General features: G+C 43.0%; 1 protein-coding gene across 4 annotated transcripts in view; it reads left to right on the forward strand.

Moving 5' to 3' along the window:
* Positions 1 to 10,765, forward strand: part of LOC129700540 (kelch domain-containing protein 1) — a 60,734-nt gene extending 49,969 nt beyond the window's left edge. For all 4 annotated transcript variants that reach the window (XM_055641139.1, XM_055641137.1, XM_055641140.1 and 1 more), the window contains 3 exons: positions 1,852 to 1,936; positions 5,397 to 5,449; positions 10,388 to 10,765. In XM_055641139.1, the coding sequence (XP_055497114.1) occupies positions 1,852 to 1,936; positions 5,397 to 5,449; positions 10,388 to 10,520 (271 nt within the window). In that variant the 3' untranslated portion in view covers positions 10,521 to 10,765. The remainder of the gene's footprint in view (positions 1 to 1,851; positions 1,937 to 5,396; positions 5,450 to 10,387) is intronic.
* The last annotated feature ends 3,817 nt before the right edge of the window (positions 10,766 to 14,582 follow it).

A 14,582-nucleotide genomic window follows, 5' to 3' on the forward strand; every position in this document is an offset into this window, starting at 1 on the left:
AGTATCTCCAATAGTAATTGTGTCCTTGGAATATTACATGCCTTTTCTTGGAGACACTTCTTGTAATTCTACTTGTGATTCCTTAAATTCTCCCATGAAGTCAGTAAAATTATGCTATGATTTTGTAGTTTGCAATTCAAACCAATTGTGCTTAAGTGACATTCCATTTAAAAAAAAAAGATTCTTCTTCTTGTCGAGTCCACATACAAGATTAGAAATTGTTCAGCCAGAACTGAACGCACTTCTCGGCATCTGCACAATGGTGTCTGTCTTGTGCATGATGATGGAAAGATTGGTGAAAACAGGGCCGCGACGTGAACGCTCTTTCCTTGACCACTTAAAAAGCTTACAGCTTATAAAGGCACTTCATTTCAATTTCCTACTATGACATAGAAAATGCCATTTGCCCTTCTGGTCCCATGATGCCTCCCAGCAGAGCAATCCCTTGTGTCCCATTTAGACAATAGACAATAGGTGCAGGAGTAGGCCATTTGGCCCTTCGAGCCAGCACCGCCATTCAATGTGATCATGGCTGATCATCCCCAATCAGTATCCCGTTCCTGCCTTCTCCCCATATCCTCTGACTATTTTTAAGAGCCCTATCTAGCTCTCTCTTGAAAGCACCCAGAGAACCTGCCTCCACCGCCGTCTTGAGGCAGAGAAATTTCTATCTTCCTTATTTCCCTGTAATCCTGTAACATTCTCTTGCATCGTTTTCTGCTTATTTGTATTGAGGATAATTTGCAATATCTGGTTCACCTACCAGCATGTCTTTGGAATGTGAGAGGAAACTGGCACACCGACAAGAAACCATGCAGTCGTGGGGAGAATATACAAACTCAATACAGAATATATACAAAATCAGGATTCTACCCTGATCCTTAGCACTGTTAGACAACATTGCAAGTTTATGCACCGCCACACGAATTTCCTTTATCTTGTTTGAGGAAACATTAACTGAAACTGCTCACAGCAAAGAGAAATACTACATACTCCTGGCTTGCTATTGATTTATGTTCTTTGTCTTCTGGAGCTGAAGGCTAATCTGTCAGTACTCATTGCTTACAAGATGTACATCCTGTGATAGATGAATTGCCCCACTCTATAGAGATCTTCTTGTCTTTTTCATTGTGGACTTCTTCCTTCATATTCCATACTTGACCCGTATGGCCAGTTTCCATCTTACTTGGTTGAAGGTATGATTGCTACCAAAGAGGGTTCCGTCATAGGAAATGGGAAGGATGAGTCATTTATGATCACACTTAAAACAGACAAACTGATAAGATCGACAACTCTGATTATTAGATGTGAAATAAAACCTTGGTTTGTGGAAAACAGCTTCCTTTTTACATTAATAACAGTATTAAAGGTGAGTAAAACAACATTTACTTCAAAAGTGTGTATCTGACCTTTATCTCACCTTTACAAAACAGCAGAATATACTTTCTTTCACACAACAAAAATATTTTATGAAATTTTAAGGTTAAGTTAAAAATAAGTGGGAAAAAAAAAACAAAGGACATGAAATGCAATTTTTAATAGGGTACCTATGAGATCTACCGTGATGAATGGAAGAATTCTTGAGGTGGGGGGGGGGGGGGCATTTAATACTTTCTGTGCAAAGATGCAAGATTGATTATATCTTCAGTCAAACTTTGGAAAAAATAATTACTGCCACTATTGCCATTAAAAAATAATGACTTCAGCATTAAAGTGCCTATGATGACACAATACAAGAACAATAATCAAACTTGTATATTATATTTTATTTGGTATATACATTAGAATGAATGAAATAAAAAGCCATATAATAAATAGATATTAATCGATTTATATTGAAACCATCTGCAGGTTGTGGCATACAGCCTGTTTGGGAAAGGAGTATGAAGTGATGGTGTTTGGTGGCAGTAAAGATGACCTGCTTTCATTTGATTCTGTAAGTACATTGAAATGACTTGTCTCGTTGTGGTACTCGTAAATCAAGATGGAAGAACAAATGCAATAGATCATTAAAAATAAACTAGATTTGGGTGCAGTGACACTATGAACTTGCCATCTCTGGGTTTTGTTCCTTAGATATTTTTGTTATAGATAATTACTAATTCCTTGCCACTTAGGTAAAATGAAAAGGAAGAACAAAATATTATGTTTTAAATGAAAAAAACAGATGTCTGGAAATGCATACTTTCATCAAAGCAAGTTATAGATGATATAATCTGTTGGATGCCTGTAATCTTCATCAAAATCTCTTCCACATCTGATGAGTTCTTCTTATCCCACTAAGCACTTCAAACAGTTTTATATTAGGGTAACAGCTTAAGGCACTATTTAACATAGATGATTGTTTGAGAGAGAATTAAAAAATAATATCTTGGCTTACTATAACATTAAAGATGTAAAAGTTGACTACGTTTCTTTATATTTGTTTTCTGAGGTACTGACAACTTTAATTATTGCTCTACCATTATCACCCACTAAGCAATAGGGCCGTCTTAGTGGGTTGCTTTAACTTTTGCAATCTTGGCTGGAATGTGCTCAGTGTCAAATGCTTAGACAGGGCAGAATTTGTTAGGTGTAACCAAGAGAGTTTCTTGAAACCGTATGGATAGTCCAACCTGAACAGGGAACATACTGGACCTTGTGTTGGGAAATCAGCCTGGCTAGGTGACTATTTTTTTCAGTGATAGTGATCACAGCTCATAAGTATAAAGTAGACAAGAAGGGTCTTGACCCGAAACGTCACCCATTTCTTCTCTCCAGAGATGCTGTCTGTCCCGCTGAGTTACTCCAGTTTTTTGTGTCTACCTTCATAAGTTTAAAGATTGTTTAGAATCGGTATAAAGCTGGACCTTGCGGGAAGGTACTAAATTTGAATAAGGCAAATTATAACATTGTTAGGTAGGAGCTCAGGAGAGTACACTGGGAGCAGTTATTGGGCAAGTCCACATATGAAATGTGGGAATCGTTTGAAGACTAGTTGATCAAAGTTCAGGGCAGGCATATTCGGGTATTGCGGAGGGATAAGGATGGCAAAGTAAAAGAAGATGATCAAAGAGGTTGCAAATTTGGTCAAAAGGAAAATGGAGACAAGATGTATGCAAGATATAACAGAATGGAATCAGAATGGGCCTTTTGAGGACGATACAACAAGGTGAAAAGAGTGCAAGTGAGCAATTAGAAGGGCCAAAAGGGGCCATGAAATCAGATTAAGGAATATCCCCCAAAATCTTTTTATACCCAAATTGTCACCAGTCAAGGTAGGGGTGCTCAAGGATAAAGAAAGGTAAGATAAACACAAAATGCTGGAGTAACCCAGCGGGACAGGCAGCAACTCTGGAGAGAAGGAATGGGTGACGTTTCAGGTCGAGAAACCTCTTAGTAATTTGTGCTTGGAGTCTGGGGATGTAAGCGAGGTACAAACTAAGTACTTTGCACTGTTTTCATCAAGAAGGACACGGTGAGATTAAAAAGGTAGAATTGATGCTGCTGGTGAGCATTTAAGGTGGATAAATTGTCAGAGCCTGATGGGGTTTATCCCAGGTTACTGGGAGCGGCAAGAAATTAGAAGCAGGACCCTTAACTAAAATCTTTGTATCTTCTCTTGCCACATGCGATGTTCTGGAGGACTAGAGAGTAGCTAATCCAGGGAACTATAGGCTATTGAGCCTCATGTCAGTGGTAGGGGATTCTTCAGGATAGGAATTATTCTCATTTGATAGAGAATTTGTTAATTAGGGACAGACAGCATTGCTTTGTAAGTGGCAGGTCATGTCTTACTAACTTGATCAGGTTTTCTAAGGAGGTGATGAAGGTGATAGATCAGGGCAGGACGGTGGATGTTATCTACATGCATTTGTAGATAAGGCATTTGATTGATTCCCCCATGGTAGACTGATCCAAAAGATTAAGATGCACACAATTAACAGTGGCCAGTGGATTCAGGTGAGGAATCAGAACTGGCTTTCTGTTAGAGACAGAGGGTTGTGGTGGAAGAACAATATTCAGGTTGGAGGACTGCTCAGTGGAGTTCAACAGGGATCTGTGGTGGGACCTCTGTTGTTTTTGATATATATATATAAATAACTTGGAAGTAAACGTATTTTGTTTAGTAAGTTTGCAGAAGGGCACCATGATTGCTGAGGTCATGAACTGTGAGGAACGCTGTCAAAGTATATAGTGGGATATAGATCAAATACAATATACTCTGTATTTGTTGTTCAATATTATTTCTTAATCGACAAATATTTGCTAGTTCTTCATATAGAATTGCATGTCTAAATAAAACTGAAAATTAAATAATTTCTCTCTCATGAAACTAAAGATATTCTGATCAGGAGCATGTCACCAAATTGAACTCAATGGTTAGTTTAGTTTAGATACAGCGTGGAAACAGGCCTTTCAGCATACCGAGCCCGCACCGAACAGCGATCCCCGCACATTAACGCTACCCTACACACTCTAGGGACAATTTACACTTATACCAAGCTAATTCATCTACAAACCTGTATGTCTTGTGCGAGGAAACTGAAGATCTCTTGAGAAAACCCACAAACTCCGAACAGACAGCACCCGTAGTTGGGATCAAACCCGGGTTCCTGGCGCATCAAGCGCTGTAAGGCAGCAACTCCACCACTGCGCCCGTTGAATGGTCCAATTATACTTTGCCACGTATACCTAGATACAGTGACATTTTGTTTTTGCATACAGTTCAGTGACAATTCAACTGTACATTAGGCACGATCATACTAAATATAAGAGTGTAAGGTAGCAGACCACACTGAGTCGGTACACGTGCCTTCTTGTACCCTTCGTCAGAAATTTAAACACAATGTTCGTCTTCTCTTGGCCTAAAAGGCCAGTTGCCCTGGCGGCGGCACTGGGTTGGAGGTGTAGGGGTCGGCCTGGCCAGACGATGTGTCAATGTGCTCTACCACTGCTCTGGATCTCTGTGGCGTTGTAGCGTGTTCGGCCTCTTGATCTAATGGAGCCCAGGCTGCTTCAGGGCCTCCAGCGGCCCACTCCACCAACCTGACCACTCCGATGCCTCCTTAAACGTGCCGTTCCTTCATCTCTTGTGTCCCGGGAGTGTCTCCTGCAGTTGACCAGACCGCCTCCGAAGGGTGTAGGAGAGAAGCCCCCGCCCTGCTCACCGGCATCTTTTCCTCCGTCTGTCACCATCTTGAAGGGCAACTCTAAACCTCATTCACATTTTGGCAGGAATGTGCATAAGCCTGAATAATATTGTAGCAAATTATGGTTCATGCATATTCAGTACAAATAAATAATCCTTTTGTGAAAACTACATTTGAATAATTTGATGAGTTACTATTGCATGCCAGTGGTGTGGGATCTGATTCCAATTGTTAATACATTTTGTCTGTTGCTTTTTTAACTAGGGTCACTGTAATGATGTGCTGATCTTTCAAACACAGCCATATTCACTCTTCAGGTAAATGTTTTAACTAGGACTTGGTTTCTAACAAATGTAATTGTAAATAGTAAATAATGATTCTCATTTATTTCCATTCAATACCAGTGTAGTAGTCAGCTTCTTTGTAGCAAACATTGGACATAGAATTCTGGCATTATGGACAATTTTACTTCCATACATCCTTTTTTAACCTTTTCCTGTCATGGATTGGGGTTAATCTGCTTTGAAAATAACATCAAATGTGGAGATTTGAGGTTTTTGAGTATTATAGTATTGCATCCATTGTTTACAACATTTTAATCATGCTGTCTTTAGAGAGTATTTGGTATTGAGCCTATTGCTGACAAAGTGAATAATACAAATATCTTGGATTCTGTCAGAGATGGGTCTGAATTTTTTTTTTCTCTGGATCAGTTGATTTTAAATTTCTGAAACTTGTTTTGATGTTTTCCTTAACACTCTAGGCAGCTACAGTTTAAATCTTTCTCTCCCCTGAACTTTTGAGTTAGATAAACTTGTTTGGGCACCAGTGTAAAATATGTTTGTTTGTTATCCATAGGATTTTGCTTGGAAAGAACATTATAGCCACTCAACAGGCAGAGTCTTTATGATTTATGAAAGATGTGAATGTGATCCATTAACACCTTTTGTCAATGCCAATAATCTACAAATTCCAAAACTACTTGAAGTTACTACCAGTTACTTGTCAGGAAGGGATAGAACTGTGACACTTTACAAAACAATGTATCTAATTTTAATATACATATTCACAATTGATTGTCTTCAAAGATGGCTCAAAGCAATCATATTTATTAGAGGGGACCAGAATTACATAAGAGTTTGGCTCTGGAAACTGTTCCATAAATTTTATATGACTGATTTCACCGAGGCAATTTTTTTTTTTGTTTTTTTGTTTTTGCTTTGATGGTACAGGTGCACAACCTTTTATCCGAAAGCCTTGGGACCAGACACTTGTCGGATTTCGGACATTTTCGGATTTCAGAATGGAAGATTTTTAACGTAGATTAGGTAGGTAGCGCGGGCGGCTTGAAAAGTCTGGAGCTGCTGCCTCCTCCCGGGTGACCGGGAGACTCATTGCATAAATGTTAGTCAGTTAGTTTGGAGGGATTTTATGTGGTGGTGGTGGAGTCGGGGTGAAGGGGGAAACTTTAATTCTTAGTCCCCTACCTGGTCGGCGACTCCCAACCTCGCGGAGCTGGGGGCTCCGTCCGGCCGCGGGCGGCGCGCTGGATTTGTAGGGCCGACGCCAGGCAGTCTACCCCTGGCTGCGAGGCGCTCCAAAACCAGCGCCGCCCGCGGCCGGACCGGCCACAGCGCTGCGGAGAATGTCTGCACAGTCGGCCCGGTAAGGCAGACGCTGCCAGCGGGGTAGGGGGCAATGCCTTAAAGGGTCCCCGTGCGGCAAGCTCCGGAGCGCTGTGGCCGCCGACACACAACATTTAAGCAGCGTCGATTTACATTTGGAGCCGCGGAGTTCCCGGTCGTCCGGGAGGGGGCAGCCGCTACAGTTGGAGCTACAACCCCGGGTTGACTACCCCTGGTCGCGCGGCTCAGGTTCTAGCGACGCTCCGCGATGTTTGGTGCGCAGCGGCCAATGGCGCTCCGGAGCTTTTTTTCGGTTTCTGCCGCACGGCGACCCGGTTGTGGCATTGCCCGCTCCCCGCTGGTTTCCCAGCGCTGGGACGCTGCCGACTCTCGACAGTTGATTTTAAATTTCGGAAACTTGGGCGTCCGGCCGCGGGCTAGGCAGCTACATTTGGATCTTTCTCCTCGCAGCCAGGGGTTAGAGTTGCCGGGGTCGGCGGAGCTACAAAATGGCGCCGCCCGCAGCCCATAGGCCACAGCGCTGCGGAGCTTACTGCACGGCGAGTCCGGTTTATGAAAGGCAATGACCGCTCCCCGCCTCTGCCACCAGGTAGGGGACTAAGAACTACTGAAGTTTACCCCCACCCCTTACTTCAGGAAGGGATAAAAGCCCTCCAAACTAACTGACTAACATTTAAGCAATGATTTACAGATTGTCTTCAGCGTCTCCCGGCTCTCAGGGAGGAGGCAGCCGCTTACAGTAGTACCAGACCTGGATGACCGAGGGTCGTTTTGGGTCAGGTTTCGCCAAACGCGAGCTTTGGTGCGCAGACGACATCTGGAAAAAATGGCCGGTTTTCGGAGCTTTTCGGTTTCTGGAACACCGGATAAAAGGTTGTGCACCTGTAGTAGGTTCTTATCCTGTCATTTTGGTACACTGCTCAAGTACACTATTCTGCAGGAAACTGAAAAAAACAAGTTCTTGAGCTATCTTGACTCAGTTGAGATAAACGTTTTAAAACTACATTCTAAGCCCTACAGCAGGGAAACTGTATTTTTTAAGTGGCTGTGATTTGGCTGAGTTTGTGAACCAGATAGTATTGGGGTCCATCCTCTCAAGACATTGCAGACTGGACAGATCCAGAAAACCATAAATCACCCACTTACACTAATCCTACCTTTATCTAATTTAATTCTCACCACATTCCCCTCAACTCTTCCCACATTCTCCCGCCCAACCACCTCCAAGGGCAATTTATAGTAGCCGATTAACAAACATGCTGCATGGGATATGGGAGAAAACAGGAGCACTTGTGGAAACCCATGCAGTCAGTGGTAGAACATACAAACTCCATACAGACAGGACCCAAGGTTAGAATTGAACTCTTTTCACTGGTGATGTGAGGTAGCAGCTCCACTCGGATTGATTAGAAAGTAATTTAACGTTAACCTCTTACTGTTTAATTGCAGTTGATGACATGCTTTTATGAAATGGCAGTGGAGATTTTACAATATACAATACTGGCTAACTTGTCAGATGAGGGGTCTGGTAATGGTTATGCTGATGTTGATGAGATAGAATTTGCATGTGACTGTTCAGCCTTCAATTTGAACTTGTTCAGGGAGACTGACGAGTGGACTTTCACTTAATTGTTAGTGGCCTTTTTAAGTGGCTGTGATGTGGCTGAGTTTGTGAACCAGATAGTATTGGGGTCCATCCTCTCGAGACATTGCAGCTCTGCACCAAAGTGCCCAAATGCCTCAGTAATGTTTTATGGTTTGCACCTTTTTGATAGTTTAACCTCTTGGAATTCAGCTGCTTGGTCTCTTCACTGACCTTCAGAGTCTCCAACTCCATTAAATCCTCATTCTTCAGCCCTTGAGAGCAGGATCCCAGCAACATTTTGATTTTGTCTAATTCAACCTCAAGCTTAACTGACCACTTCAAAAAAATCCTCAAAGATAATGAGTGAAATATGCAGTTGCAGCCTGCAATGAGAAGCTGGGTGGAAGATTGCTGCAGTGAGCATAGATAGTCCTTGCTTTCCTACCCTGCCACCTGCTTTTGCTCCTGAGTTTAAGATGTTCTGTAACCTGATAGTGAAAGAATATTTGGAGGTGAGATGAAACTCCATCTTGTTTTCCTTGGTGGGCCATCTGAATGCGTGAACAAATACCAACATTTTCTTTTCTTAACATTATCTCCTTTGAGAAGAACTCCTGCCTATTTCTTCTGTGTGAATATCTGCATGATGCACATTTCTATTCAGCTTAAACCTACAAATATATCCTGTGTCAATATTTTGTCATTTCCAGTACTTGACATAACATTCTGCTTTTGTAAAAATAATGTGCAAATAATGAGAGTGAGAGAATGAGCCTGGCAATGGGAAGATAATAGGAAACATTTTTTTTCTTTCAAGGTAGTTAAAATCCAGGAGCAGGATTTTGAAATGAGGCAGGGGTTAGGTATGTCTGATGGTTTTTTTGTTTTTTTTTAATACCCTGTTCAGTATACCTAGGTAGGTATATTGATGACATGCATGTGGATGCAGGTACTACAGGTAAAGGCTACATAGAGTTACGTTGTAATGAGATTTCAGGAGCACTTTCTATTTCTGGAGATGGGGCTGATAAAAATAAGACATGCAGAGGCCAGTGATGAAGTGCGACCGCGCCCCTCTTGAATTAACCTTAATATACATTTTACTCCATTTCATTTGAGTAAATAGCTGAACAGTTGTCACTAAGGGACCTTGCACTGTGAAAACACACTGGGGAGGGACTGTTGGAGGGGATAGAACAGCTAGTGAGACCAGATATTCTAACAGATTCTGGGCACGGGAGGTTCTCATGGTGATTACTGTGGAGGATTTTTCAACCCTTTGAAATGATAATTCATGTGAATGTTGTGTTATGTATAAAGGAGATGCACATTCCGGGGGGGGGGTTGCAAACTTGTAACACTCCTGGAGAGATGAAGGAAGCGCATATGATAGTAACTTTTAAGATGCTAGACAGACATGAGCAAGCAGGAAATAGAGGGATATGCATCATGTGCAGGCAGATGCGGTTAGTTTAATTTGGCATCAAAGTCAGCATTGACATTGTGGGCCGAATGGCCTGCTTCTGCAGTACTTTTCAATGTATGTAAAACTGGATAGTGATAATAATTTGGCAGTTTCTTTACTCGTGTTGTTTTCCATTGTTGAAACTCACATAATAGTCACTAAATTACTAATCAGAACGTTTTAAGATGGCTGATTTTTTTTTTTCTTCTCCCGTAAAAGGAATCCAGACTTGACTGCTTTAGTTAATAAAGATCAGGCTTTTCAAATTATAAAATACTCTTGTGTAACATTTGGGGTAAATTCAAGGTAATATAAGCTAAAGCTCAGTAGTTCTCTTTACTGAATCAGAGGTTGACGTTCTATGCAAATTTCTGGACATAAGATCCTATGACACCATGTGGAAGAGTTTATTTACAATATACTTGGTATTAAATACCTTGGGATATCCTAAAAGGGGCATGAGGAATACGTCTTTCAAGGGTGAGTTGTCAGGAAATATAGATGTACAATGTTTATGTGGATACATTATACTGATTCATGCTTTTTTTTCCATTTGTAGATTGTGCTTGGACTGCATTGCCAAAAACGCCACAGTTTTACAGGGTCAGCTTCCATGGTTGCCACGTCAATTGTTGTCTCAAGTGGAGAAAAAAGTCACTTTCTGGGTTTCAGCCGGACGCCAAGAAAAATGAAAATGTATTTTAAACAGAGTTTGATTTAAGAATATTTGCATATATCACATGTAATGATGTATTGCAAGAGGTATGTCATTATGATTGGCAAATGTAATATTTGAAATGTGCAAACCCAAATTGGGTTGATATAAATGTGATTGTTAAGTTTTATTGTATTCATGTTGTAGACTGATTAACAAAGTAGGTAATTCATTTTATATCATCCTGGGCCAGATTCTAAAATAAATTGTTTTGACTAATAACGCCAGTTGTGAAGTTTTTTCATCAATAAATATAAACTGGTAAAGCAAAAGACGCCTTTCAGCTGGCACTCTGAGAGAAATGAAGATTTTAGGTAAGTACAAACTGCCCATCTTTTATTTTCATTTGTCATTCATTGTTGATCTCAAATCACTAGATTATTCTCACCACTATAAGGTCACTTTATATTGAATTTCAGGTCATTCACATTCATCGATGCTGAAGACTACTGTGGATAGTGACACCTTCACACCAACTGTGAAAGCTTGTTCTTGTTATTCTTGATATGTCATTATTAATTCTAATTAGAAAGTCTTTGCATTATTGTAAATCGGATGAGAAACAATGTAAAGATGGGAATATACATAAATCAACTATGATGGGGGGTTGTATGTTACTCTGATCTTTGTGTTTTGTGCATTCAAATATTGTTCATATTAAAGCATCAGAATGTGTTCCAAATATGTTTTGAATCACTATTAAATATTGATTGCTGATTTAAAACTTTTAATTGTTTTGGTATGTTGCTACACTTAAAAAATAAACTAATGCATGTTTTTTTAATGAGTTATGTTTGAATATTTCTTGGTTCACATCTCACTTATTTTGCTTTTTTGAAAAGTAACAATGCTATAACAGTGATAGAATGGACCGCTACCAATAGCTTTTCTGGCTCTTTGAAGTGTTTTTACCCAGTGCACAAAGTTCAAATAGTTAATTTTGTGCTTTTTTTCTCTTTATTGAATTTCCAAAATTTCCCAACTATTATTTTATAAAACAGGATATGCTGGAAAGGTTCAACAGGTCAGGCAGCATCTGCAGAAAGAGAAATAGCAGTGACAGAACAGTGGTACCGCAACAATAGCTCTTTACTCCTTTTCGACAAAGTCAAATAGAAAACTCTGAAAAAGGGTCTCACCTACTCCTTTTCTCCAGAGATGCTGCCTGACCTACTGAGTTACACCAGCTTTTAATAATAATAATATATTTTATTGTCATTGCACGTCAGTCAAACGAGATTTAGTATGCAGCTTCCAACCGATGAAAAATAAAAGTAAAATAAATAAATAAGCTGTGTGTCGTGACCATCCGAGGGAGACAGTCCAGGGGGGATGGGGGGGGCACTCAGCAGGGCCGGTTCAGAGCTGCTATAGCTCTTGGAATAAAGCTGGTTCTGAGTCTGGAGGTTCAGGAGTAGAAGGCCTTGTAACGTCTGCCGGAGGGAAGTAGTTCGAACAGACCGTTACAAGGGTGTGAGGAGTCTTTATGGATGCTGACGGCCTTCCTGAGGCACCGTGTGTGGTAGATGCCCTCCAAGGCTGGTAGCTCTGTCCCAATGATCCTCTGCGCTCTGTGGACGACGCGCTGAAGAGCTCTCCTCTCCGCCTCCGTGCAGCTGAGATACCACACAGAGATGCCACACAGAGATGCCATACGTTAATATGCTCTCTGTGGTGCAGCGGTAAAACGTTGTCAGCAGCTGTTGGGGCAGACCAGTCTTTTTAATGTCCTCAGGAAGAACAGTCGTTGCTGTGCCTTCTTGACCAGCGCAGCGGTGTTGGTGGATCATGTGAGGTCCTCTGAAATGTGAGTGCCCAGAAAGTTAAAGCTGGACACTCTCTCCACACTTTCCCCGTAGATGGAGATTGGGGCGTATTCTCCATTATGGGACCTCCTGAAGTCAATAATCAGCTCCTTGGTCTTGAAGGTGTTTAGTGACAAGTTGTTACGTGCGCACCAGTCCGCCAGGTTCTGCACCTCTGCTCTGTATTTTGTTTCATCACCTTTGGTGATCAGCCCAATCACTGTTGTGTCGTCTGCAAACTTCACGATGGTGTTGGTGTCGAATGCAGGAACACAGTCGTGAGTGAAGAGGGAGTAGAGCATGGGGCTTAGTACACAGCCCTGTGGTGTGCCGGTGCTCAGGGTGATAGTGGAGGACAGGTGCGGGCCCAGTCTCACTGCCTGCGGTCGCTCCGTCAGAAAGTTCAGGATCCAATCGCATATCGGCGAGCTGAGGCCTAGCTGATGGAGTTTGGTGGTGAGCTTGGTGGGGATGACCGTATTGAATGCAGAGCTATAATCAATGAAGAGCATCCTCACGTACGTGCCCTGTCTGTCCAGGTGAGCCAGGACAGTGTGAAGAGCCAGAGAGATGGCATCCTCTGTTGATCTATTTGCCCTGTATGCAAATTGATGAGAGTCCAGTGAGGCAGGGATGCTGGATTTGATATGGGAGAGGACCAGCCTTTCGAAGCACTTCATTGGGATTGTAGTTAGGGCAACCGGGCGGTAGTCGTTCAGGTTGGTGACTTTGGACTTTTTCGTCACCGGCACTATGGTGGCTGTTTTCAGGCACTTGGGGACCGTTGCCAGAGATAGAGACAGATTGAAGATTCTCGTGAATACCTCCGCCAGCTGTACAGCACAGTCCTTTAGTACCCTTCCCTGGACTCCATCCAGGCCTGCAGCCTTGCGTGGATTGATCCTACGCAGAGCGCACTGTACCTCCTGAGTGCTCAGTGTTAAGGCCTGTCCCTCCGCCATGGCCGGGGTTATTCCACTCCTGGTGGTGTTGCCAGTTTCGAACCGGGCAAAGAAGGTGATTAGTTCGTTGGCCAGTGTGATATCACCGTGGGGGGCAGGCGGGGCTGCTCTTGTAGTCAGTGATGTCCCCGACACCCTGCCACATGCTTCTGGTGTCCGCGGTATTGAAGTGGTCTTCCACCCTTTGCCTGTGGATGTCTTTGGCCTTTTATGCCTTTGTTCAGGTTCGACCTGGCCGCACTGTAGGCAGAAGTGTCCCTGGATTCAAAGGCATTGTTGCGTGCCATAGCAGATCCTGAACCTCCTTGTTCATCCAGGGTTTCCAGTTTGGGAACATCTTTATTTGCTTGTCCACTGTGACAGTCTCCACACAGCAGTTGATGTAGGAGAGCACAGTGGATGTGTACTCCTCCAAGTCTACCTCTGTACCACTGGTAGCCTGTTGTGCAAACAGGTCCCAGTCGGTGCGATCAAAGCAGTCCTGAAGTTGTAGGGTGGTGTCCTTGGGCCATATTTTGACCGTCCTTATTGCAGGTTTGGTCTTGCAGATGAGGCGTTTGTATACAGGCAGTAGAAACAGTGAGAGGTGATCAGATTGTCCCAGGGATGGCAGGGGAGAGCTCTGTAAGCGTCCTTGATGTTGGTGTACACTTTATCCAGTGTGTTTGAGCCCCTGGTATGGCATTGCACATGCTGGTGGAATTTGCGGAGTGCGGCTCGTAGGTCGACCTGGTTAAAGTCCCCTGCAACAATGAAGGCACCGTCGGGGTGAGCATCCTGCTGCTTACTGATGGCCGAGTGCAGCTGTGCTAGCGCTAGGTTAGCATTAGCCTGTGGTGGGATGTATACGGCCATGATGATAACCACAGTAAACTCCCGAGGCAGGTAAAACGGCCTACATTTAAGCAGTAGGTATTCCAGGTCTGGGGAACAGTAGCTCTCTACTGCAGTGTGGTTGGTGCACCAGTCATTGTTGATGTAGATGCAGAGCCCGCCGCCCTTGCTCTTACCGGAGCCCTTTGTTCTATCAGCACAATGCAGTGACCGGTTGGTTAGGTCCACAGCCCCATCGGGAACCAGCGCGCTGAGCCAGGTCTCTGTGAAGATCAGCACACAGCAGTCTTTCAGGGATCGCTGGGTGTTGATCCAGAGCCTCACCTCATCCAGCTTGTTGGTGAGTGACCGGACATTCGCCAGAAAGACGCTTGGGAGCGATGGTCTTTGTGGAGCCCTCCGTAGCCTGTCCTGCACCCCCGCTCGCTTTCCACGTTT

Source organism: Leucoraja erinacea, chromosome 9, assembly GCF_028641065.1.
Source record: "Leucoraja erinacea ecotype New England chromosome 9, Leri_hhj_1, whole genome shotgun sequence".
NCBI lineage: Eukaryota > Metazoa > Chordata > Chondrichthyes > Rajiformes > Rajidae > Leucoraja > Leucoraja erinaceus.